The sequence below is a fragment of the Cervus canadensis genome, chromosome 8 (genome assembly GCF_019320065.1).
Source record: "Cervus canadensis isolate Bull #8, Minnesota chromosome 8, ASM1932006v1, whole genome shotgun sequence".
Taxonomy (NCBI): Eukaryota; Metazoa; Chordata; class Mammalia; order Artiodactyla; family Cervidae; genus Cervus; species Cervus canadensis.
Window position 1 is genome coordinate 23551398 of NC_057393.1, and position 26741 is coordinate 23578138.

The 26741-nt window shown below is 38.8% G+C and overlaps 1 protein-coding gene across 4 annotated transcripts in view; it reads left to right on the top strand.

Annotated features, from left to right (window-relative positions):
* The window catches only part of SORCS1 (sortilin related VPS10 domain containing receptor 1), a 570351-nt gene that overhangs the window by 385748 nt on the left and 157862 nt on the right, over positions 1 to 26741 (top strand). For all 4 annotated transcript variants that reach the window (XM_043476626.1, XM_043476628.1, XM_043476627.1 and 1 more), the window contains exon 5: positions 1637 to 1710. In XM_043476626.1, coding sequence (XP_043332561.1) covers positions 1637 to 1710 — 74 coding nt within the window. The remainder of the gene's footprint in view (positions 1 to 1636; positions 1711 to 26741) is intronic.

Here is a 26741-nt window from a genome sequence, read left to right on the forward strand (position 1 = left end):
AAAAAGCACACACACACACAAATAAAGGTTCCTGTAAAACCTTCCTATAAAACCATCCCGGGGATGGTACTGTGAAAATTAATGGAGAGGAGCAGGAGTAGGAGTCAGCCAGCAATGAAGAACAGGATATAAGAGAAGAAAGACATTTGGAGGGGAAGGAGTATGTGGAGGGTTAGACCCTGTCTCATGAGCAGTGTTTCTTTGTGGTTGCCCTTGGAGAGCATTGTAGCAGTGTAACAAATGGACTTGAAATCTCCCTGGCTGTATAACCATTGGTAAAATGGCCATAATAGCTTTATATATCACTGGGAGGGATGGTATGTGGATTAAATGAAGGAATGCATGAGGAGCACTTGAATTATAGTAAGAGCTTAGTCCATGTGGGCTGCTGTTAGAGCCTGAAGTTCCTCTACTCTCGGTTTAAAAAGCCATCACAGGCTCCTTCTGCCGGCAGGACCGGATTTTCTTCTCCCTAACTTACCATTCAAAGCCTTTTCAAGTCGCCCTCACATTTTAATCTAAATTTTAGGTTCGGTTCAGTTCAGTCACTCAGTTGTGTCCAACTCTTTGCAACCTCATGGACTGCAGCACACTAGACTTCCCTGTCCCTCATCAACTCTGAGAATTTGCTCAAACTCATGTCCATCGAGTCAGTGATGCCATCCAACCATCTCATCCCCTGTTGTCACCTTCTCTTCCTGCCTTCAATTTCCCCAGCATCAGAGTCTTTTCCAATGAGTCAGTTCTTCACATCAGGTCGCCAAAGTATTGGAGCTTTAGCTTCAGCATCAGTCCTTCCAATGAGTATTCAAGACTGATTTCCTTTAAGATGGACTGGTTTGATCTCCTTGCAGTCCAAGGGACTCTCAAGAGTCTTCTCCAACACCACAGTTCAAAAGCATCAATTCTTTGGTGCTCAGCTTTCTTTATGGTCCAACTCTCACATCCATACATGACTACTAGAAAAACCATACCTTTGACTACATGTACCTTTGATAAGCCACATTTATTCATATACCATCCCTGAATTTCTCACCTCTTACCCATGCTATTCCCTTTGTGAGTACTGCTTGTCTGCTTGTCCTATCTTTGTCAATTTGAATTCTACCATTCATTCACATCCATGGTGAGTCACCATACATCTCAGAAGCATCCCTAATTGATTTCTGAATCCTCTTCCTTTGAATTCCTTTATCTGGTGGTTGCATGCATTGCTCATTATTTTTTGTCAGATTTGGGTTATATTATTGGCTTTCTGAAAACTAGGTCTAGATTTTGGACTTCTTTGTATTTCAGACACCAATCTACATATTCCAGGGCCAGTGGTACAGCTTACCAGGCAGAATGGGATATGAATCCCAAAATATTTTAATATTTAGTGGGCATGTGATTTCCAACATATCCGTTAATCTTCGTGAGCTTCAGTTTGCTCAACTATAAAATGGAGATATCAATGTCTTGCAGGATCTACATGGAGAATAGAGATGATACACCGGGCACTCATCTGGCATAGGAAGGGTGACTAATAAATGGAAGATGTTATTATTATTATCATTATCATTAACCCAGTGAATCATGTTTTATGCATTCAGTGTACCATGACGTCCTGGTGCTGAATATTTTGTCTTCTCTACAGTTATACAGCTCTGCTGAATTTGGGAGAAGGTGGCAGCTTATCCAGGAAGCGGTTGTACCAAACAGATTCTACTGGTAAGTCTCACTCGATTTACTAGCATTTTGAGATATCACCCAAAAAAAATGAGCATTGGTATCTTCCCACCCAGAGCTCTCACATGAAATCTGTTCTGTTTGGGACATACACACATTCTGTAGGGCAGGAGGTGATATTGGAGTGGTAAACCTGGTAAGCCTGTTAAAGCAGTATCATAAATTACTTTTAAAAAATGAGATTAATGACAGCAAGAGCTATGCAAATGTTTTGTTTTGTTATATTTTGATGAAACTTTGAGACAGACACTTGAAAACATTTTAATAGTGATTTTTATTACTAAAAGTGTTATACACACATATAATGCATGTTCAAATTAAAAACTTTCAGTGTAAATAAGTAGATGTTAATTAGTCTAAAAGCAGATCCTCTTCCTATTCCTGATTTTGACTCTTTTAAGTATTCTTTTTATCTTATGGGATGCAACCAATGTTTCTAGTTTCTCACTTTTCCTTCCATAAACATTCTATGAATACCTAAGCATGTGTAAATACAAAACATTCTAGTGTAATATTGATATTACTTATCAGTCCCTTTTGAATTTACAACCTAAATCATATAAAAGATGAGATTCCGTCTTACCCTAATTTATCTAACCTGTCTAGGGAATAGGCATCTAGGTTGCTTCCAGATTTCTGCTGGTATAAACAGTGCTCTGTGGAACTAGCTCAAACAAAAGTTTAAATATCCTTTGTTCACATCATTGAGAATTACTGGTGCAAAAACCTTTTAGAAGCCAATGAGCTTCCTGCAACTAGGACAGTGAAAGTTGCCTCCCTTTTATTCCTCTTAAAATCACACTATCTTTCATCAGCCTTGCAACGTCCATGTACCTAATAGCTTCCCTCACCATTCCAATTCTCTCACTTCAAAGAGGAATGCATTTTTATTTTTCTCATTCTCAAACACTGCCCTGAGACTCCTGTGGGAGTTGAAAGCCAGAGAACAGATAAATCTCTTAACAGTAGTGAAACTGCCTAAAAAAGTGAAAGACAAGTCATTTGCAAACAAACTGGCTCAAAGATAACACAAAGAGACTTCTCTATGGAAAGATACTTTTTCTCCCATCACAGAGATATTGATAACTAAATAGGGTTTCTGTTGCATCGAAGTCACCCACCTCTTCACTGCTGCTTCCACTTAGGAATGACTGAAGCTTTGTTTTTGGCATCTAAATTGGCCTCTCCTTCTCTGGGAAAACAGTTCTAACTGTCACTGAATCTCCCTTTTCTGATCAGCATTTCTTCTCTTTCTCACTTATTCATTTTGTTTCTTATTCATGAGACACTTTGCATCTCCTTGTGCATCTCCTTATAAAGTCCCTTTTTGGAAAGAGAGTCCATGTGTTTTGCTTTGTTTATTTTCATTTCCTCCTTTATTGGGTGTTATATGTTCATAGAATAAATAAATAATACTATGCACAGAATAAATAAAGACTAAAATAAATTAGTGTGGTTCCCCTCATTTAACCTGGAGATGGAGTCAATGCTTCACCAATGAGAAAGTATGAGAGACCGATCTTTCTTTAAGTCCTGCTTCCAAGTAACTGAGAACATTTGCACATGGGCCAAGCAGTGGAAGGTGAAAACTTCATGAAAGTCTGGAGAGAAGTTTGTTCCAACTGACTGAAACAAAGAAAAACATTGATCAAAAAAAAAAGGAAAGTGAGATGAGAGAATTTCCTATGTTAAATGGTACATGGTACACAGTATTTTTCAGCTCACTGAGGGCTAATTTACACACATTTTGGGGATATAAACAATTCCATCATTGCTTTGACTGGTAGTAATTGAAAATCCATTATCTCTTCTTGGAATGGGGGTCTTCCATCTGTGACCAAATGTTATTACATAAATATTATTATACAAATTTTATTTATTATACAAATATTATACCAAGTCCTTGTAACCACATGTCATATCATTATCTTTATAAAAACTTTATACATTATCATATATAAATTCTAATTAATCTGTCTGTTGAGTGAAATAAATGATACCCCTCCTCTGCCTTTGGGAATAGAGACCTCTTCTCCATTCAAGCTCTGACACTGTGGTAGGCATTATTCAAACTTAAGCAATGTAATCCTCAGAACAATTTTATGAAGTAAGCCTTGCATTATCATCCCTAACAGAAAAGGAATCTTTGGCATGGGGAGGTTAAATAATTTAGCCAAGGTCACCCAGCCAGAAAGCAGCAAAGCCAGGATTAAGATTCAGGCAGAATGGCTTCAGAGCCCATAAGCTACTGAATCAGTAGACTCTGCCACTTCTTGGAACTTTTCTGGGCTGGAGCTATGAACTCTGGAAATCTAGCCTGTTTTAGGCAGATGAGTAGAAAACCCAAGGCTCTTTTGGCCACCATGCCTGTGTGTGTATCCTTCCAACTGGGCTTGGAAAGTGGCCCCTTTGGATTTTCCAGAGAAAGCATGAGACCTTGTAAATTACACACTGCACATGACGGTTGATGAAATATATTAGTCTCTGGCCACATGGTATGTATTTTCTGACTCTGAGGAACATCCTACGGCTGGCAGGAAGGTGTCAATCCAAGCAATATTTGTTAGACTATTGGAAATTAGTTTTTTTTTTAATTATATAAGAACTATTGGGCTATCTAGGATTATTCAGCAAGCTTAATTGAAATAAGCTCTCTTTAATCATTTCTGCTTAAAGCCTGGCTGTGGGAGTGTAGAGGGGACTGAGGGGAACTTTTATAGTGCCGAACTTACATGTGACACTGGATAATAATATAGCATTTCCCGTGGAGAAAAATGAAGATGAATTCATATCTTTTCCTCATCACCTAGTGCACTTAAGGCATATCTTTATTTTTGGTGACAATAGCAGTCCTACCCCTGGAAGTAGTCAGTGGTAATTGTAAAGCAATTATGAAATGTAAGAACTTATCCTTATGCTCATGGTGGTTATTCGTAGTACCATCATACTGACATACATGTGAACGCTCTTCCAAGGAGTTTAAATTGCTTCCAAAATTGATTTGCATGTTTAGGGCATCTTATAAAACGTATCTTAGCACAATATTGCCCTAAATAGAATAGGTGCATTTTTATTCAACTAACTGTTTTAATGGTCTTGTTCTTTACTACATCAGAAATCAATTATACTGGGAGGCAGTACAGCTTGGAATTTAAGGGGCTCAGAGATACTGAGGTATGAGTTCTAGCTTTGCCATTTACTAAGAAGGCGTCATGGGTAAGTTTAGTTCTGTGTGCCTCTTTTTTTTTTCCCTCTGTAAAGTGAAGATAATTAATACCTACTTAATTAAATGAGATGTTTCTTGTGAATTGGTTATATGCCTGACACCTAAGAACTGTATTGAGTACCTACTGGCTTACAGTAATATTAAATGATTTTTTACATCTCTTAGTTCTGTTTTTCCCCCAAGTTGGCTTCATTCTCAAGTTAGATTTCACTGTTTATTATAGCAATGATGGACATCATCAAATTTAGTCTTACAGTCTGACAGTTTGGAAACTCCATCAAACCAGTCTGTCTCTTTCCTCACATTTCCAGGGATTGGATCCAAGTAGTCTGGCTTGGATCAGAGCTATGTAAGATGGTTCATTACTAATGTAGGTCAGACACATATCTTTTCTGGGAATTGAAATAGGAGGTGGTATAGAGTCTCAGTCAAACTCCATAGCTCAAGGATGGAGGAGAGAAGATTCCTAAAACGGAAGAAAAAAAGATTCTGTTATCATAAAATTAAAAAAAAATAGATTTTCATTAGGGAGAAAATAAGATGGGAGAGCTAGGTGTCAGAAAGATAATGTTCCAGAATAGGGATACATATTTGTTAAGTAACTACAGTGGTCCAGGTACGTGATTTTGTTGTTATTCAGTTGCTAACTCATGTCCAACTCTTTCCAACCCCATGGATCACAGCATGCCAAGCTTCCCTGTCCTTCACTATCTCCTAGAGTTTGTTACAATTCATGTCCGTTGAGTTGGAGATGCTATCTAACCATCTTCCCCTCTGCTGCCCACTTCTTCTTTTGTCTTCAGTCTTTCCCTGCATCAGGGTCTTTCCCAATGAGTCATCTCTTTGCATCAGGTAACCAAAGTATTGGAGCTTCAGCATCAATCTTTCCAATGAATATTCATGGTTGATTTCCTTTCGGATTGAGTGGTTTGATCTCCTTTCAGTCCAAGGGACTCCCAAGAGTCTTCTCCAGCACCACAATTTGAAGGCATCAGTTCTGCACTCAACCGTTTTTATGGTCCAACTCTCAAAACCATACATGACTGCTGGAAAAATCATAGTTTTGACTATATGGACCTTTGCTGGCAAATCGATGTCTCTGCTTTTTAATATGCTCTCTAGGTTTGTCATAGCTTTCCTTCCAAGGAGCAAGCGTCTTTTAATTTTCATTACTGCAGTCACCGTCTGCAGTAATTTTGGAGCCCAAGAAAATAAAATCTATCATTGCTTCCACTTTTTTCCATCTATTTGCCATAAAGTGATGGGACTGGATGCCATGATCTTAGCTTTTTGAATGTTGAGTTTTAAGCCAGCTTTTTCACTCTCCTCTTTCACCCTCATCAAGAGTCTCTTTAGTTCCTTTTCATTTTCTGCCATTAGAGTGGTATCATCCGTATCTCTGAGGTTGTTGATATTTCTCCTGGAAATATTTTTTCTAGCTTTTGATTCATCTAGCCAGACATTTCACATGATGTACTCTCTTATAAATTAAATAAACAGAGTGACAATATACAGCCTTGTCATACTCCTTTCCCAGTTTTGACCCAGTCCGTTGTTTCATGTAAGGTTCTAACTGTTGCTTCTTGACCTGCATACAGGTTTCTCAGGAGACAGGTAAGGTAGTCTGGTATTCCCATCTCTTTAAGAATTTTTTCCACAGTTTATTGTGACCCACATAGTCAGAGGCTTTAGCATAGTTAATGAAGCAGTGAAAATCACTTAGTTGTGTTTGACTCTTTGTGACCCTGTGGACTGTACAGTCCATGGAATTCTCCAGGCCAGAATACTGGAGTGGGTAGCCTTTCCCTTCTGCAGGGGATCTTCCCAACCCAGGGATCGAACCCAGATTTCCCACATTATAGGCAAATTCTTTACCAGCTGAGCCACAAGGGAAGCCCAGTGAAGCAGAAGTAGATGTTTTTCTGGAATTCTCTTGCTTTCTCTGTGAATTTGATCTCTGGTTCCTCTGTCTTTTTTTTTTTTTTTATTCATTTATTTTCATCGGAGAATAGCTGCTGTAGAATATTGTGATGGGTTTTGCTATATATCAACATGAATCAGCCATAGGTATACATGTGTCCCCCCAATCCATTTGATCCTCACAACAAGATTGTGGAGTAGGGATTTTTATTCCCTTGTTGATGAAATAGAAAAGTGATATAGTTTATGCAACATAATATGTAGTATACCAAGTTTTGAAACTTTGTCTATCTAGATCCATGACTTTTGCTTGCAATAGTAAAGATCAGCTCAGAATTCAAGCTATGTGAGTGCTTAGTCATTTCACTCGTGTCTGATTCTTTGTGAACCCCTTGTATCCCTCCATAATAACTGTTAGTTTAGCAGTTCAGTGGAACTTCCCTGGTGGCTCAGACGGTAAAGACTCTGCCTGTAACACAGAAAACCCAGGTTCGATCCCTGGGTGGGGAAGATCCCCTGGAGAAAGAAATGGCTACCCACTCCAGTATTCTTCCTTGGAGAATCCCATGGACAGCGGAGCCTGGCGGGCTACAGTCCAGGGGGTCGCAGAGAGTCAGACATGACTGAGTGACTAACACACAAACACACACTTTCTAACAGTTTAATAGATAAAAACCAAGGTATTGCATTTAATGCTGAAGAAGACTGTGGAAAGGAGAACCAGTGATACCCACATGCCTTGAATAAGTGAAGCTTCTGCCAGAAACCAAGTTTACTGTTTAAAAAGTTGATGAATATGGTTTGTTGGAATATGATTCAAATTTAGGATAAAGGAATGAAAGGTAGTTTTCATTATAAACCACTCAGCAATCTATTGGGCTTCCCTGTTAGTAAATTGATAAAGGATCTTCCTGCAATGCAGGAGATCCGAGTTCGATCCTTAGGTCAGGAAGATGCCCTGGAGAAGGAAATGACAACCCACTCATGTATTCTTATCTGGAAACTCCCATGGACAGAGGAGCCTGGCAGGCTACTGTCCGTGGGATCGCAAGAGTCGGACACAACTTAGTGACTGAACCACTATAGCAATCTATTATCTGTGCAAAAAACAAGGCAGTCTTAGAGCTGTTTCACTTAATTTAAAATAGGCTCAAGCATACCTTATTCAAGCAACATATTGATTATGTTGTTCTGACATACAGGGGGCTGGCTGGAAACAGGGACAGCTGAATGGCAGATTACATATTTTTTGTAACTAACTCACACATGAAAATTAAGAGTCGTCTCGACAGTAAACCTTCTGTCATTCTAGAATGCCATCCTTGTTTCAGTGATGTCCCTCAGGGGGTGTATGACAGCTGTGTTGTAGCAGAGGGATCCAGGAATATTTCTGGCTCCATTTTCAGTGTGTTTGAGCAAGTTTATACTTTCTCATCCGTCCCTGTGGTTCAATGTCAGTCAATATCAACGACTTCCCATCCCACATCTTTGGCAACAAGTCTCATTTCTTGAGCACTTACTGTGTGCCAAGCTCTGTGCTGAGTGCTCTGAATATGTTGTTTCAAACAATCCTCAGAACAATGATGTGAAGTAATTTATTGATGAGAACTTCTTCAAGACGTGTAATAGAAAAAGGAAACCTGTTTTAAGGGAAAAAAAATTTCAGATTCTCATGGATCTGAAAAATAAGGTCTAACTTTTTCTAGACTCTACCTGATGTGGGGGCTCATTGCAATCATCAGTTTTCTCTTTTTATTTACTTATTTATGTTTGCTTCCAAAGGCATTTGATTTTTTTTTGGCACATGATTGATTTACAGTGTTGTGCTAGTTTCAGGTGTATAGCAAAGTGATTCCGTCACACATGAAGTCATCAGCTCCTACCCAGGGTCCTTTCATCTAACCTCAGGCATGAGAGGCAGATCCATACACTTTCATTAATATATCTGGCTACAGCCAGAAAACACTCCAGGACTTAAAATAGTTTTCCTCTCTGAATCTGACTCATATCACTCCTCCTCATCATCTAGTCTTTGTTGAATATTGCTGCCAAGCCTATTTCAGCATTTTATTTTGCCTCGTTTGATAGTTTGTTTTATATTCACCAGGTTATTGTGTCACCATGACCCTTCCTCTTCCTCCTTCAGATGTGCTGGCATTCAACCCAGCATCTCTAAGACCTCTAAGCCACTCTCACAAAAGGGACTTGAACGGGATAAGGCATGAGATAACTAACTCTTTTCTCTTTCCTCAGATGGCTTTAATGGATTCAATAATAAAAGAACTCTCTCTACTTTTCCTTCCCCAGGTTTTGCAAACTGGAAATAGGGTAAAATCTAATGATGTTACCAAAAAACAAAAAGAAAACCCCACACATATATATACATACATACATATATATATGTATGTATATGAAGTAAAACTCTATGTTATCAAAATAACTAGAAGATATACTGCTATATTTGATAGCATTAGATTAGATAGAGTTATGGCTATTTTTTAAAGATGCTCTGCTGTATTCTTCACTCACATCTGTGAAGCCAGTCATTTTCTGTAGAGAATAATACCATCACTCGCTTTCAGTTTTATGTGAGACAGCAGTGTAACATCCCACAATCCAAAACCGGCTTTTTCTATGGGCTTCCATATTTCTGTATTCCCTGTATCCTAGCCTTAGCACCTTAGAGTCATGTTCAACTCCGCTCTCTTACTCACCTCCTCTTAAATCTTTGCGTTTCCAAGTCCCGCAGGTTCCACCTCCAGGAAGTTTTACCTGCCCAGCTGCTCTTCCATTCTCCCTAGCGTTATACTGATTCAGCACCACCTTCCCTCCCACTAGGAATAGTAAAAAAGCCTCTCCATCCATCTCCTCCTCTCCATCCGTCTCCTCCTATCATACTACTGCTTCAGGAACCATGTACGCATTTCTCTGATCAAGTATTTTGTCTTATTTCTCATGGCTTAAAACATAACATTGAAAAGAATAAGAATGTAACCTGGTTCTTACAAACCTGAGCTCAAATATACATTTTTTTCTGGCCCCTTCTGCCATGCTCCCAATTCTGTGTGCCAAAATCTTAAAGGCTAAGTAAGTAATTCCAAGCACTGCTTAGTCTACATACCAATCTATACCTCTTATGTCTGTGGTTTTAAACATATTCCTACCTGGGAATAAATTGTCCTTTTCTTTTTGTTTGTTTGTTTTTGCAGTGATTCATTTTTAACACCTACTATGTGTCAGGATATTTTTTTTTTCTTTGAATATAAAGGTAATATGTGAGGGTCTCTGTTATTATTAGGATCACAATATTGGACTTTTATGTTATTTTACTGATGACTGCCTCTACTATGTAGCCTTCTTTGGTTCTGGCTTCTTATTTTTTTAGGCAGGAAGAATCTCTTCCTTTGAATATAACTGTGATCATGTCACAAATAAAGTGTAATACATCATAGTGTCGGTCATATTACAGGTCTGTGTGTAGGATTAGTGGAAAGAATATGGTAGTAATAGTAGTCACTCAGTTGTGTCCAACTCTTTTGCAACCCCATGGGCTATAGCTCACCAGGCTCCTCTGTTCATGGAATTCTCCAGGCAAGAATGCTGGAGTGGGATCTACTCCCTTCTCCAGGCGATCTTCCCGACCCAGGGATTGAAAGTGGGTCTCCTGCATTGCAGGCGGATTCTTTGCCCTCTGAGCCAACAGGGAAGCCCTAGAGACATCATATGCAGCTTCAAATCTGAGCTTCACTATCCACTACCTGGGTGATCCTGAAAAACTACTTCACCTGCTAGAGCTTACTTTCCTTCTTCCATATCTTATTTTGAGAATCAAAATGGCATATTATGTTATTATTAAGTAACTTAGCACTTAGTATGTTCTTTGTATCTATCTTTTTGTTTCATTTCTTTCTTCTTCTAAAAGATAAGTTCCTCAAGGACCAACACTGTCTTTAACATATTTCTATCTCGTGTGCAAAAATAGATGGATAGCAAAAATTTTAGTGTGCACACACACATACATACCCCCCCCCACACACAAATGCACATAAGGTAGTGAAATTAATCGACTACACATATACTTGTATATGCACAAACATAAGCCTTTAGATTGAAACACATCTTGAATGGATGTTATTTATCAGGAAACCATAATAGATAACCTATTTTTCCTTCCAGCCTGAAAAGGTTAGATTTCTAAGCCACTGAAGCCATCAAAGTATATATTGAAGGAGGGAGAGGGGACATTCTGGATTAGTAAAAGGAACACTTTTCTATGCAGTAGATTACTTATTACTTCAACAGACTGTCTTAAGGAGTTGTGAGATCCATGTTAGGAGACAAATTTAAGCAAAAACAAAGTGGCTGCCTCCTAGACTGTTCTCACAGAGAGCTGTGCCAAAGAGTGTCGAGAGATCCTCTACATACTTCAGAATATGGGATTCAGAAGAAGAAACCCTTCTTTTTTGGAGTATGGACTTTATTCTCTCTTCTTTTGTACTCCTCATCCTCCCAGACAGTCTCTCCTGTTCTGAGCCTCTGAGATGAACCGTGTGTGTGGCTTGGGTAAGAGCATAGAGAAGTAGCAAAAAATCACGCCCAGGATCACATACCAGGAGCTGCAGTGGGGCATTTCTGGTACCTGTACTAGGCATGCTGGATAAGAGGAGTTTCATTATCCTTGAGAGGGTTGCTGTTTTATCTCTTTTTTTTCCTTTAATGAGCTCCACTTCAGTGCTATTTCCCTATCCACTTGCACCTTCCTCCACTTCTTAATCTCTTCCTATGATTAGCAGATTTTCCTTACAAATTAAGTTAAATTTCCCCTGCTACACTCTGAGCCCATCACTTTTCTCATGACCTTCATTCACTAATGGCCATCATTGATTCCCGTCCTCCTTATCTTGATGACTTCTTGTCTCAAAGGACTGCAGCTCCTCCATCACTGAACAGCTGAGATTCAGTCATTTCTCTAGATTCCCTCTAAGAACTCTTATGATGGCAGAGTACAAGAGATGCAGTGAAAGGCCAAAACAAAGGGTAACAATCCTCATAATTATGACTTCCTAATTTAGACTAATTAAAAAAAAAAAAAACTGACTAAGCTCTGGTGATTAGGCCTCACTTAGTCTTCAAGTTCAAGAGCCTCTGGATTTGTCCAGTGTCTCCATATATAATTTCTATTGCTCAGTCACTGTCCACCTTTGTATGTTCTCTTTTGTCAGTGAGAGGTGGTGTTTGGTGTTTCAGAGTAAGGGCTCTGGAGTCAGGATGCCTTTGTTAGAATTTTATTAGAATCCTATTATCAAGGGTGTCACGATGAGTTGTTTAACTTCTTTAAGCCTTTTGTCGTCCTCATCTGTATAATGGTTACCATAATAGTGGCCTCCTCATATATTTGTTGTCAGGATTAAAGTGAGATTTGAGGTTAAAGTCTAAACACATGATGCATGATGAATAAATATTAACTATTATTTAAAAGAGGAATAGTGACAAGTTGGGAATTAATGAGTTTCTGAAATGTGGCCATCTCATTTTGATATTCAGTTTAATCCTTTATCCTTATGGGCATTTTTAATGTGTGTGCATTATACATTTTTGTTGTGCCAGAGTTTGGAACAATGGACAGAAAAGCAGCTTATAATTTTGTAGCTTCTCGAATATTTGAAAACTCTTCTTTATCCAGTTCATTTAATTTACATCAGTTGAGTCATTTTCAGAACTAACACCCATCCGTGAAGATAGAGGATACAGCCCCTGCCCCCCGGGGGGCCTGCAGCTGATGGGGTGGGGTTGTGACCCTATGGAAGTCTGTGGAAGGGTATTGTCCCTGCATAGCTGCTCCTCTGTGAGTGGCAGCCAAGCAGCTGACTTGGAACTCAAGGTCACAAGGCTCTCAGTCTGAAAAAAAAGCTGGGCTTGTAACTGGAAAGGGAAGAGCAAGGGCAAGCAAGAAAGAACCTACCAGTCCTTCTGCACTACCTCCCATCACCTCTAGCCAAAAGGACCTTCAGAGTGAAGTGGCCGCTGCTTCTCTCCTGCATTGCTAATCTCACACATGTTTCCTTTCAGTCAGTTCTAACTAGAAGCCATACAGAGACTCTGGAGAATATACTTGCAGCTTTGCCAAGTTGATCCAGTGCAAAATCACCACAGTATACCCATTGAAAACATAGCTCCTGTTCACATCATTTACCATATATAACTTCCAAATGAAAAGAGAAACATTACACATCTGTCTAGCATGAGAGAACTCCCCATGTAACTTAAAACATGATAAATATCTTCCTAAAAAGATAAAAAAAAACCATTGCCTATGGCATAGTGTCTGTCTTTGGGTGATATTCCTTCTCTAGTGAATCATAGTTCCCTATTCTTTATTCTGTAGTTAAAAATTGACATATAGTATAAGCCACTAATAACACATTTCATGTTGAAACAGAGAAATGGGAAAGAGAAAAAAGAAGGATTCACAAACACACATGCACAAAGATATTCACATTAAATTAGATGAGGGTTGGTCTCTAGGGCATGGTTCCTAAGGAAAGGAATTTATCTGTTAATAGACCAATGGTGAGAAGAAATTTTGGTAGAAATCCTACCAAAAAGTTAGGATAGTGAAGTACCCAGAACAGTCCCTGGTGTATACATATAACTTCAAATCTAAACTTTTATGGAATGAAGACGCACCCTTATTTTGTGTATCTGTGAAAATAATTCTTCTCATTAAACTTTATCATTTCAATAATTGTAATACACCTACTGATTTAAGAGATGTTAAAATAAAAAAATAATGAACATTTTGAAATTGATGAAATGAGTGAACAGTAAATATTTGTTGAATGAGTGAAAGATGAGGAATGGATGTTGGAGATGGAATAACCATAGGTATTTATTTTCCAAATCAAAGTTTAGATGAGTGAGTGAGTGAAAGTCTGTCAGTCGTGTCCGACTCTTTGCAGCCCCATGGGCTATACAGTCCATGGAATTCTCCAGGCCAGAATATTGGAGTGGGTAGCTTTTCCCTTCTCCAGGGGACCTTCCTAACCCATGCATCAAACCCAGGTCTCCTGCATTGCAGGTGGATTCTTTACCAACTGAGCCACAAAGGAAGCACACCATTACTGGAGTGGGTAGGGTTGTCTAAATAGAAAACTAATGAGATGTGGAATGATGAATTCTAGACAGGTGGGTAGTCAAATGACCCAAAACCTGGCTCATTTGACTAGGTAGGAATGAAACTCAAAATGACCTGAGGAAGATCATAAAAGCAACTGTAAGACTGATGAATCCTTGCAGATGACTAGCCCTGATATGTTTATGCATCAGAATCTCAGGATTCTTCGAAAACTTAAGGCTCATAACATCTTATTTCTGATTCTCAGGAATCCCTTCTATAAAGTTTTAAGTTAAGTGGCTGAAAACAGCCTTTTGTATTGAGAATGGAACTTTGTCTATCAGGATCTCTCTTTCTTTAAAAACAATAACTAGAGGAAATAGACTAGTCCCACCATTTTTTATTGTTGGCTCTGGCACTTAAAACATCAACACCTCTAAACAGAGAGGTCCCATAATTTAGAGAAAGCTATCAAGATTTTCAGGGGCATGGCAAGATGTGCCCTGGGGTTGGGGGGGGAAACTTGCTGCAGCATTTATGAGATTTATGGTAAAGGGTTTTACATGAGGGCTGAAGTTTAAGGCAAATAAATCCCAAAAGACAAATACCACCAATAATTGAATTAGAAAACCATTATCATGTGCTGAACAGAGCAACTTTATGACTCTATTGTGACAAGATGAAACTTGTTAGAATATTTATGTACCTGGGATAGCTTCTGCACCACCAATCCAGAGAACAAGCTGGCTCTTTCATGTGCCTCCTATGAGCAGTTAGCCTTCCTGAGTAATTCAGTAGCCAAGGAAAACAAGATACTTCAGACATAGCCTACAACCAGACTTCACATCTGACCTTGAATTTCAACAGCTCCTGGGTCCAACACATTTCTGTTGTCAGCTGAAATCAGGCTCTTCCCATGGTAACCTGGGCAGTCATGCAATAAATAAAGTCTCTGGCTGTCTTCATTGTTTTCTACTTCTAAACAAATGAAGAGTAAAAACATCCCAGTAATAAGAACCACTTTTTTCTGATCTTAACATGTCTTTGAAAAATCATATACCTTCATCTTTTGTGATTGTTGAAATCTATGAATCAGACTCTTGACAGTGGCAATGAAATGGTAGTTTTACCTTTTTTATAGGATGAAGTGACCACGGGACCAATCCATTCCTCACAATGACTATGACTTAGTTAAAACAGATTAGGTTCCTATTTATAGTTTTGCTATAACTGAGTATATCCTTATGAGATTTGGGTAGTTTTCTCACTCTAATTTTTTTTTTTAATTTAGAAATAATTTTAGGATTGCAGAATTGCAAAGAATACGAGCTATTGTATACTCTTCCCTATGGCTTACATCTTAAATAACCATGTTGTGATATTCATAACTATGAAATTAACATTGACTTAATACTATCAACTAAACTGGAGAATTTATTTGGATCTTTCCAGGTCTTCTACCAATGCCCTATTGTTTCCCCATCCAGAATCCAAATAATAATCCAATGTTGCGTTTATATGTCATTTCTTTTTCTGTCTCCTCAAATCTCCTGTCTTTCCTTGTCTTTGATAACCTGGACAGTTTTGAAGTATGCTAATCAGGTGTTTTGTAGAATGTTCCTCAAATTGGTTTAGTCTGATATTTTCTCATGATTATAGGTTTATACATTCTTGGGAAGAATATCACAGAAATGGTGTGCGCTTATCATGACATCATATCAAAGAGTGATACAAGTATCAATATGTATGTTTTATTACCAAAGATGATAACATTGATCGCTTGATTGAGGTGGTATCTGCCAGGTTTGTGCATTGCTGAGTTATTATTTTCCCTACTCCAACATCTGTTTCTTAGCAGCAAGTCCCTGAGTCCAGTTCCCACTCCAGTGAAGAAGAATCCAGCTCTAACTCCTGGCAGAAGGAGTATCAAAAACTGGATGAACATATGTTAAAATTTCCATCATCATTAAGTCTTTTGAGAGGGATACTTTGAGGCTGCGCTTTTCATTCACTAATTTTAGGATGCATCTATCAACCTTGCCTGCAGCAGTTATGACTGAGGTATTCTAATGGAAATTTTTCATATTGATCATCTCATATGTGTTCATTGGAATTCTTCTGTCAGAAACAATTGTCCCATTTGACAATTTATTTAATGTATAGGATTATGTAATTGCTCAGTGAATGTACTGACCAAAAAAGGATAGTTAATAAGCCCAATTCTGGATTGTGTTTTGTTATTTCTTCCTCACCTCAGGAATCTCTGTGCGCTGTCTCTGAGTCTGTGGTCAAATAATCCCTGTTAGGCATTAAGATGCCACCTGCTAATTCAAGGCAAGATCTCTCTGCCTGATAAAGTCCTTCTTAAAGGACTTTAACATTTTTGTTAAAACCTGGGATGAAGCAGACAGGCAAATGCTTGTCCCAGTGACATATTTGCTTTATTGACTGTGGAGGTGGGTACTCCCTTGGGAGTTTTGATCTCTCTCCCCTCTGTTCAGTTGGGCATCCCAAGGCATCTTTACCCTGAGGAAGGTGACTTGGGGGTACTGCATGCGTGTGCACACACACATACATGCACCTGCACACACACACTTTTACCTCTCCCTGTCTCTCTTCTATCCTGGCTATGGAAAAAAAATGCAGGCTTGCTGCTCCCTGAAAAACAAAACAAACCTCAAAAAAGTGTATTGACTCCACTGTTCAATAGTGATTTTAATTCCTAAGACAAAGAATGAAAAGAAAAGGAATATTTTTTCATGAGAAAGATCACTGGAGTGAGTAAAGACCCAGTTTAGCAGTTTCAACCTGACACTGTCTGAATGGTGTGACCTTGGATGAGATATTTCCTCTCTTGAAACTTTGGTTTCTGTAATTGTGATATGCAGTGTTTGGACTAGTTCATCTCTAACAGTCTTCTCATCTCTAAAGGTTTACTGTTGACAACAATGTTAGCTGTATGTACTCTTTCTTTTACTCTTCACAACAGTCTTATTATTAAGTAGTATTATTATCAACCTTTCTACAGATGGTATGTGGAGTTATAGAGAAATCAGGTTCCAATCTGATTGTGTATCATTTTTTAGCCGTATGACCTCAGGCAAGTAAATTGCTTTCAGGGCTAACACAGCCTTTCTCTTATCTCACCATTATTTTTCCTGAAATTGTGTTGCATGTGAAGTTTCTAGGCATACAATATATATTCTTATCCAAGTTGTTGGCAGTTGACAAGCAGGATACCAGCAGTGGCACAGCCTTACAAACCCTATGTGATATCCATCCTACACTTAACGAATGGACACTAGTCATTGATCAACAGCATTTGACAAGAGATTTATTTTTCTAACGTAGTTAAAACCCTTTATAGTTCATATGTTTTTTCCTACACAACTTTCAAGAAATGGTATATTATATATAATATACACCTGATATATATTTATAGTTATTCACTCTCTTTCTTCTGTGTTGAAACCTAAATATGAAGGGCAGGGATTTTCCTCTGTTTTATTTGTTGCTAAACCATCATCATCTAAAACTAACACTGGCACATTACTGGCATTCAATAAATATTTGTTGAACTCATTCATTCATTAAAAATTTAATTGAGAACCTGCTGTCTGCCCTCCTGGGGAGGACAGTGTTAAAGATTTAGCATGTTAAATGTTAAAGATGCCCCAGGAGTCCTCAGTCTAGAGGTCTCTAGACTGGTCTCTATGGTGAGTTACCTGTGACCCCACCCCAGGGATGAACAAGATGATTCATGGAGATGTGAGAAGCAAGTATTAGAATTTCTGACTTTTTGCTCTCTTTTGTTTTGATTTCTATTTTCTGTATATTTTCTAAAGTGAATATGTAAATACGATAGTGCATTTGCAATTCCACCTGAGCTATCTCAAATCCTAAAAGATGATTCTGTTAAAGTGTGGCACTCAATATGTCAGCAAAATTAGAAAACTGAGCAGTGGCCATAGGACTAGAAAGTGTCAGTTTTCATTTCAATCCCAAAGAAGGGCAATGCCAAAGAATGTTCAAGCTACTGTACAATTGTGCTAATTTCACATGCTAGCAAGGTAATGCTCAGAATCCTTCAGGCTAGGCTTCAGCAGTGTGTGAACTTCCAGATGTATAAGCTGGATTTAGAAAAGGCAGAGGAACCAAAGATCACATTGCCAACATCCATTGGATCATAGAGAAAGCAAGGGAATTCCAGAAAAAAACATTTACTTCTGCTTCATTGACTATACTAAAGTCTTCGACTATGTGAATCACAACAAACTGGAAAATTCTTAAAGAGATGGGAATACCAGACCACCTTACTTATCTCCTGAGAAATCTGGTTGCAGATCAAGAAGCAGCAGTTAGAATCTTATGTGGAACAACAGACTGGTTTAAAATTGGGAAAGCAGTACAACAAGGCAGAATATTGTCACCTTATTTATTTAACTTATATGCAAAATACATCATGAGAAATGCTGGGCTGGATGAATCACAAACTGGAATCAAGATTGCTGGGAGAAATATCAACAACCTCATATATGCAGATGATGCTACTCTTTTGGCAGAAAGTGAGGAGGAACTAAAGAGCCTCTTGATGAAGGTGAAAGAGGAGAATGAAAAAGCTAGTTTTGGACTCAACAGTCAAAAATCTAAGGCCATGGGATACAGTCCCATCACTTCATGGCAAATAGAAGGGGAAAAACTGTAAACAGTGACAGATTTTTTTTTTCTTGGGCTCCAAAATCACTGCAGATCGTGACTGCAGCCGTGAAATTAAAAGACACTTGCTCCTTGGAAGAAAAGCTATGACAAACCTAGACAGCTTATTAAAAAGTAGAGACATCACTTTGCTGACAAAGTGTATATAGTCAAAGCTATGGTTTCTCCAGCAGTCATGTATGAATGTGAGAGTTGGATAATAAAGAAGGCTGAGTGCCAAAGAATCAATGCCTTTGAACTGTGGTGCTGGAGAAGACTCTTGAGAGTCCCTTGGACAGCAAGGAGATCAAACTAGTCAATCCTAAAGGAAATCAACCCTGAATTTTCATTGGAAAGACTGATGCTGAAGCTGAAGCTCTAATCCTTTGGCCACCTGATGTGAGGAGTTGACTCAGCGGAAAAAACCCTGATGCTGGGAAAGTTTGAAGGCAAAATAAGAGAGTGGCAGAAGATGAGATGGTTAGATAGCATCACCGACTCAGTGGACGTGAATCTGAGCAAAGTCTGGGAGACAGTGAAAGACAGGGAAGCCTGGCACACTGCAGTCCATGTGATTGCAAGCAGTCGAACACAACTTAGCCAATGAATAACGACGACAGCTAGTGCATTTCCACAACTTATTACTGATAACTCCTATATTGGGTATGTGCTCTCTTTTTTCTCTCTTGCTTGATGTGTTCAAACAAAAATTTGGAGATTTCTGCCCTTGGAATTCTCTTATGGAATATTATTTCTCTGGGTCAGACTGTCTCCAGCAGCAAAAAACTCAGGTTTCCATTCCTTTACACTCATTTTCTGCCTTCTGGTCTGAAGTTCTTTGTCTGTAACAAATATGAAAATAAAGGAGAATTGAAGTTCTCTCCTCTTCTTGTCTCCCATTAATACAGTCCCTCCAGTTCGAATCAGGACCTTTACACCTTCCTCCTCTTACTCTGAATTTACGGTTAGCACAAATACTCACCTCCTAGTATCCCTGGCGTTTTTTCCTCTTATACTATCCCAACTTTAGCCTTCCAAGCACTCTTTCTTAAGATGGTATACAAGTTGTAAGTGTCCTGAAATTTGAGAAAAGTCCATGTATCCTGCTCATGCAAATACCACTTATCTCCCTCTCTGTCCCTTTGTCATTTGCACACATTAATTACATCTGCCTTACTCTTGCTTTCCTGACTGTAGAAATGTTCTTGTTTTATTAATAGTATAGGTTTATTACTATTAATGCATGCATGCATGCTAAGTCACTTCCGTCGTGTCCGACTCTGTGCGACCCCATAAACTGCAGCCCACCAGGCTCCTCTGTCCCTGGGATTCTCCAGGCAAGAATACTAGAGTGGGTTGCCATTTCCTTCTCCAATTACTATTAATAATAATGCATAAATACATCTTCCATGTAATTGTTAAGTAAATTACTGATAAGTATAATGATCCCTTTGACTATTTCCCTACAATTCTAAAAATTCCAGAGGTGATTTACATTATGAATTTTGAATGTACATTTCCAGTAGCATTTGTTTTACTTTTGTATGCATTTTGACTTTGAGCTAGTCAATAGAAGATAGATAAATTGGGTATTTTCATTTAATAGACTACAATAAAATAGAGATCTTTCTCATTAATTTTTTGTTCTGGCATGGAACAGTCTCTAAGATACATCATTGAGTAAAATTAACAAGTTGCTAAAAATACATAGGGTATGCTACCACTATAATTTTAAAAGATAAAAGGAAACCTGCCTTAAAAATGCTGTGTGCTCCTCTTTTACCTCCATCCTACATTATTTGATAATTTAAAGTATTTTTCTCTGTCTCTCACTGGCACTGTCGTTTCTGTTTCAGGATCAGGCTTGTGATCTGGTCATGTTCACTGGTGTCTTTCTAGACTTTCTCATTTGCATTCAGAAACAACAAAGACAAAGATGGGGAGGCACCATAAAAGTGGGGAAATAAGAAGGAGGCAGGAAATTCAACCAATGGAGTAAGAAGTAAAGTCATTACATTAGAAGATGGGAAAGTGGGAAAGAGGAGGGAAACTGTAGAAGAATGGTTTGTCCCAACCAGTTTAGAGGAACGGTTGATGTCTGGAGAGACACATGCTTACTTCTAAGCCCTTTCATTTCTCTTTCAACTTTTCGTTTTATTTCTACTGAGCACTTTGTGTAACAAAACCTCACCTCCCACGACCCTCCTGCGCTTTATGTATTCCTTCATTCTGAGTCAGACATCCTATTCCTCACTTTGCTCTCCTTTGTCTCTCTCCCCTGCATTTTGTTATAAATGTCATATAACTTAACAGTCAGACTTCTGATTTGGGGAGTGGGAATGATAAAATGCAGACTGTAATGAGCTTAACGGTGTTGGCCATGCTGATCCTTTGTAGCATTATGCATTTAAGAAACGAAGCATTTTTATTTGTCTGCCTTGGAGAAGGAAATGGCAACCCACTCCAGTATTCTTGCCTAGAGAATCCTGTGGACAGAGGAGCCTGGGGGCTGCTGTCCATAGGGTCGCACAGAGTCGGACATGACTGAAGCGACTTAGCATGCATGCATGCATTTATTTGTTATTTGTAGTAGCTACCATTGTTTCTGGAAAACCAGTGTAACCATGTGGAGATCAGAAAAAAGCAAACAAGCATGTTTCTCAGGCTTACCGGAGAGGTTAAAATGCCACCTTTAAGATCCTTTTAATATTTTTCTAGCTCATTTCCCCCATAAGATGAGACCTCAGGCCCAGCTGCTTTGTTTAGGAGCGAAAACTCTAGCTTTAACTAGGACTTTCCTGATGACGTGTGTCTCCGAGAGCCTAACTGTAGTGTTATGTGAAGAGGAAACCCTTGACTACAGAAGAGGAGACCAGAGGGTCCAGCCGCTAATTCAGGCCAGCACTTTGCTGCTGCTTCTGTAGTAGATGGGGCCACTCGCTTTGTTTATGGGGAGCCTGCGGGAACATGAATGCTTCTTCTAAAACAAAAAGGAGGAGGGCAGGTGTCTCTAACGCTCGAGCCTTTGTCCCTCTGCAGATCCCTCCCGACTCCTCCCTTGGCCATTAGCTGCAAATCTGACTCTGAATAAATAAGCGCTATCCCATCATAGTGTTTATTTTTTAATACTTGCTCCGTGCTTATCTCCATCAGTAGATTTTGTGGCTCCACAACATTTATTGAGCAGTATATTAAGCTGGTATAAACTCAGTCAAAATGCCAGGAAAATGATAAACTAGTGACATTTTTGAGTTTCTCTGTAGAAAATGTCTACAAAGGCTGCATTTGGCTGATTGTATTTCAGAAGGCTGATGTTTCACTGCTAACTTCACAGCGCACTATATCAGAGTGAGTGTTTTATTTGCATTCTTGACTATGATAATCCTTAGGTTTTATTTCAAAATGGCTTCTAAATGTGAGCACTGGCTTAAGATACTGGAAGCATAGATGCAGGAGTCTGGGTTGATCTTGTTTGTATCAATACAACTGAGTCTACTATGTCCTGAGGGCTTTTATCTTATATTTTCCTTAGGCAGAGAGACCTACACATAGATGGGAACACAAGTTATTTTGAGCCATTTATAAACTTATGTGCTTAACTTTCTTCAGTGCCATCCTCTGGCTTTTAGGATCAAATGCAAAACCTTAATGTGATGTTGTTGCTGTTTAGTTGAAAAGTCATATCCAACTCTTTGCAACCACATTGACTGTAACCCACCAATCTCTGTCCATGGGATTTCCCAGGCAAGAATACTGGAGTGGATTGCCATTTCTTTCTCCAGGGGATCTTTCCCACCCAGGGATCAAATCCATCTCCTGTATAGGCAGTGGGTTCTTTACCAGTGAGCCACCACGGAAATGCTAACATGATGTACACAGTGCCTAAATTTTCATTTTATCTTCTGTTGATCTGCTGTGAAAACTTAGCCATGTTTACTGTTTACATACTAGTAGACACCTCTGTGGGTCAACTTCTACCTGACCTGTGGCCTTTTGACTTGATATTTATCTCTAGGGAGAATGCTCTGCCACTCCCTCTAGCCATTGATCGTATCATTGCATATCCGTGAAAATTCAATCTATTTTACTCTAAAGACTTACGGAACATTCTCCTGCAGACATTTCTCCTATGTCTTCAAATACCAGCTTGAATATTAGAACCCTTGTTTAACTGGATTACTGTCTCTCCCATAGCTGTATGTAAAGCCAGGGAATCTGTAGCCCTTGTTCTTACCACGTAAGAGGACATTGGAATATTTCACTAAACAAATAAGAGAATTCATTCATTCATATGGTTGATCTCTGGGCTACTGACTCTTTTATTTTGTCTGTTGATTCATGATGAGAAATCATTTCTGTTAATGAGGTACCCATGATAACCTAAGAAGCTTTTATTACCAACATGAATTTTAATTTTCACATGAGGATTAATATCCCCCATCTATCTACACATACTTGCTGTGAGCCAGGAATCTCTTAAGTGCTTTAAGATGTATATTTTAGGAAAACTTATTTTAGGCTCATTTTATCCTTAAAAAATAAAAGCACAGAGATGTTAAGTAACTGAATGTCAAACATGCAGATAAACTGATAAATGCTGATATGGCTTGCTGTGTACTTCTTTATTCAAAAGCAGTTGGTAAACATTTATTGAATATCTGTGTATGGCATGCATGGTACCTAGCACAGTTTGAGCTTGTCTGTCAGTAAGAGGGACAGACAAATGAGTCACCGTTTGAAACATGGCCTAATTTGTGCTATGCAAAAGAATTGCAAAGTTCTGGATGTCTCAGAAGGGGTAACCAACTTAGTTTAAGTGGCACCCCCACTGGGGAGATAGTTTTCAACTTCATTCATGTGTAGCAGAGACAGAAACCATAAGAGTTAAGAAGGCAGAAGACGGGTAAGAGGTTATTCCAGGCAGAGGTGCCGATACGCGCAAAGCATGCATGAAGATATTCCTTAACTTCATTGAAATTCAGCTCCAGAAGGGAATTCATTTTCCCAATTAGACATAAAGACAATATAAAAATATACAAGATATAGCCACCTATTGTAATTAAAGGACCCTGCACCAATATTTTTCATCTCATTTTTATAGAGAGATTCTTTCACAGTCCCAGAATTGAACAACCCAATATATCAGATATTATAGTAAATATTGACCAGTGTAAACATGTCTATATATTTGTTGAGGAAACATTCTTCTCTATGCTCTGGTAAGCACAGAGAATGTAGTGATAAAAACAGAGCACCTGCCTTTGGGGAGCTCAGTGAAGTAAGAGAAGCAGTTATGCAAAGAGATCCAGCAAATCATTATGAACCATGATGGGGATGGTACAGGGCAATCTGGAAGCATAAAGCAAAGCTGCCCAAACCTTTGTGTTTAATGCCTGAAATCAAAGTTACTACATGATTGGGTAGAGATTCTTAATGCCATTTTTGAGATCTCACTTCAAATATGAGATCATCATGGGAATATTTTGAATTAAAATTTCTATTTATGCTGATTTTCTCTGACTTCTTATTTTTTTTAGTTATTTTTGAGGTTTAATTGACAAATAGACTTGTAATATGCTTCATGTACAGTGTGACAATTTGATACATATATACATTATGAAAGGATTTCCATAATTGAGTTAACACATTAATTACTTCACATATTTACCTTCTGTGTGTGTGATTTGTAAGAACACTTAAATTCTACTATCTTAGCAAGCTGCAATTGCATAATACAGTGTTCTTCATTATAGTCACCATGTTATACATTAGGTCCTCAGAACTTATTCATCTTTTAACTGAAAGGTTGTGCATTTTTATCATTTTCTCCCCATTCTTCCACCCCCCAAAGTCCCTGGCAACCACTTGTCATTATTGTCATCATTGTCATCGGCATCATCATTAAGCCCAACAATTGGTCTTAAAACATACAGAAAACCATTCAATTCTATAGCTCCAACTAAAATGCATGAATGATCTAGAAAATGATATTTTGCAGGTCAGTGATGTGTTTCCACAAGGGTCTGGTCAATGACAGCACCATTAAAATCAGCACCTCTGTGAACATTTAACATTGGCTTCAGCTCTTGAGAACTCACCAGTGCCACAAAGTAAAAGCAACAATAATTCTTTATAATCTGTGACTGCAGATCTAAGAGGCACCCTTAGGCCTCCAGGAAAAAGGAAGAGCACATCAGCAAATAAAAATTGTGGTCTGACTTTAAAGTTTTATTTTGTTGCTGTGGTTGTTTCACTATACCTGGGAAAATCTTAGGCGGGGTAAGGGAGTTGGTAGTCAGGGTAGATTTTGAAGAGACAAAGGACTCTGTTTTGGCCCTGTCTCTTTTTATTAGTTAATAAGAGGAACATGTCACTTGAAACAACAGCTCCTGCCTTTAGAGATAGTAAAAGATCTTAAGAGATTTTGATTTGAGGTCATGAGCACATGGAAAGATGAAACTGGATACAGGATAATCATTTTGCCTCCAGTTGACATCAACCACAAGGCAAGCAGGTTAGTTAGTTTGCAGGGTAGTTGCACCACTGTTTCTGGGATGCCAGCGTCATTGATGTTGGTCATTTCAAGGAAGAAGCTTGCAGCAATTAAGGAGGGAAGTGACCAACATGTTACTACCTAGTAATAATTTGCAAAAACCAGTTACCTGCTGAGCTTTCTGGTTTGAGGGTTGTTGGGAGCTTGTCTTTATTTTTAGTGCTCATGACTGTGGTCTCATCAGTAGAGGTTGACTGAACCCAATCAATGCTTCACTTTGGGCAGTGGAGTGCTACCAACCATAGACAAGCAGTCACTACAGTGGATGACTGAAATGATGGTGAAAGTGTTACATCTTCCCATGTTCAGATTCTAACCAGGCGAATTGACCAAGTGCATGTCTCCTGTTTCTTTGTGGGGAATTATAAAACCCTTGCTAGGACCGTTCTGCCTCCTGGGAGAAGAGAAATACAGAGTTTAATTTTTCAAGCATAGGCTCTGAGTTTTAGGCCATGTGTCAATCAAAGAAAAGTTACTGACAGTGATAATAGGGCCTTAGGAGACTTCTTAAGATGAACAGAGACTAAGCAGGCTAAGCCTCAGACTCTTGGAGTTGGAAGATAAGGTCAAATGAGAAGTGTTCTGAGGATGCCCATAGGATAGTGATTAATTCACTTACTTCGAAGAGCTCACAGACCATCATACACTCTCCCTACCTTCCTCCCTTCTTACCTTCCCCACTTCCTTCATTCAGTGTTTGAATATCTATTATGTTAGAGCTCAGGCATTATTTTATTCATTTATACATATGAATGTGAAGTGTTTAAAGCAAAACTCCACCATGGCTCTCAGTTTGATGTAGCGTGATGGCTGCTTTTACACAGGGAAAGACAAAAATAACTCTAGCACACTGTTATAGGGTTTATATTTTAAAAAAGAAATATTTGTGGTAGCAAGAGAAAAGTTTTCCTGCTGTAACTGGGAACTAGGTAATGGAGGAAGTGACTTTTCAGATGCATCTTAAAATAAGAGTCAAGGGAGATGAGGTGAACCTAGAAAACAGCCTTTCATGCTGGAGAGAAAAGCACACAGGGGCTCACAGAAGCTAAAGAAGGGCGGGAGACATTTTCAGAAGTGGCGCGTCTTCCCCTGCAGCAGGAGGGAGATGGCAGAAGCGAGATGCATCTGGGGAACCCCACTGAGACCTGAGTGTCTTCACCATCTACAGTTTCTCACGTGGATTTGATGGTGGAGCTGAGGGGCTCAAAGGAGGTAAAAGGAGACCAATTTTAAGGTGTGTCACCACCTTCCGCTTGGAAATGAAACAAATAAGTGAAAGTTGTGCAAGTCCTGATAAAAAAATTATAGACAATCCCAAGTTTAATTAATCTTGTTGAATGAAAGTCTTACGAGATGGAGTATGATGACCCATATTACTTATGTAACAGGATAATTATTTTCTATTTAATATGGTTCACTGCAAGATAGGACTAAATAATATGTGCCTCCAAGGCATTTTAAATAGACTTGTCTTTAACTTACACTTGTGGCTTCCAGCACACATC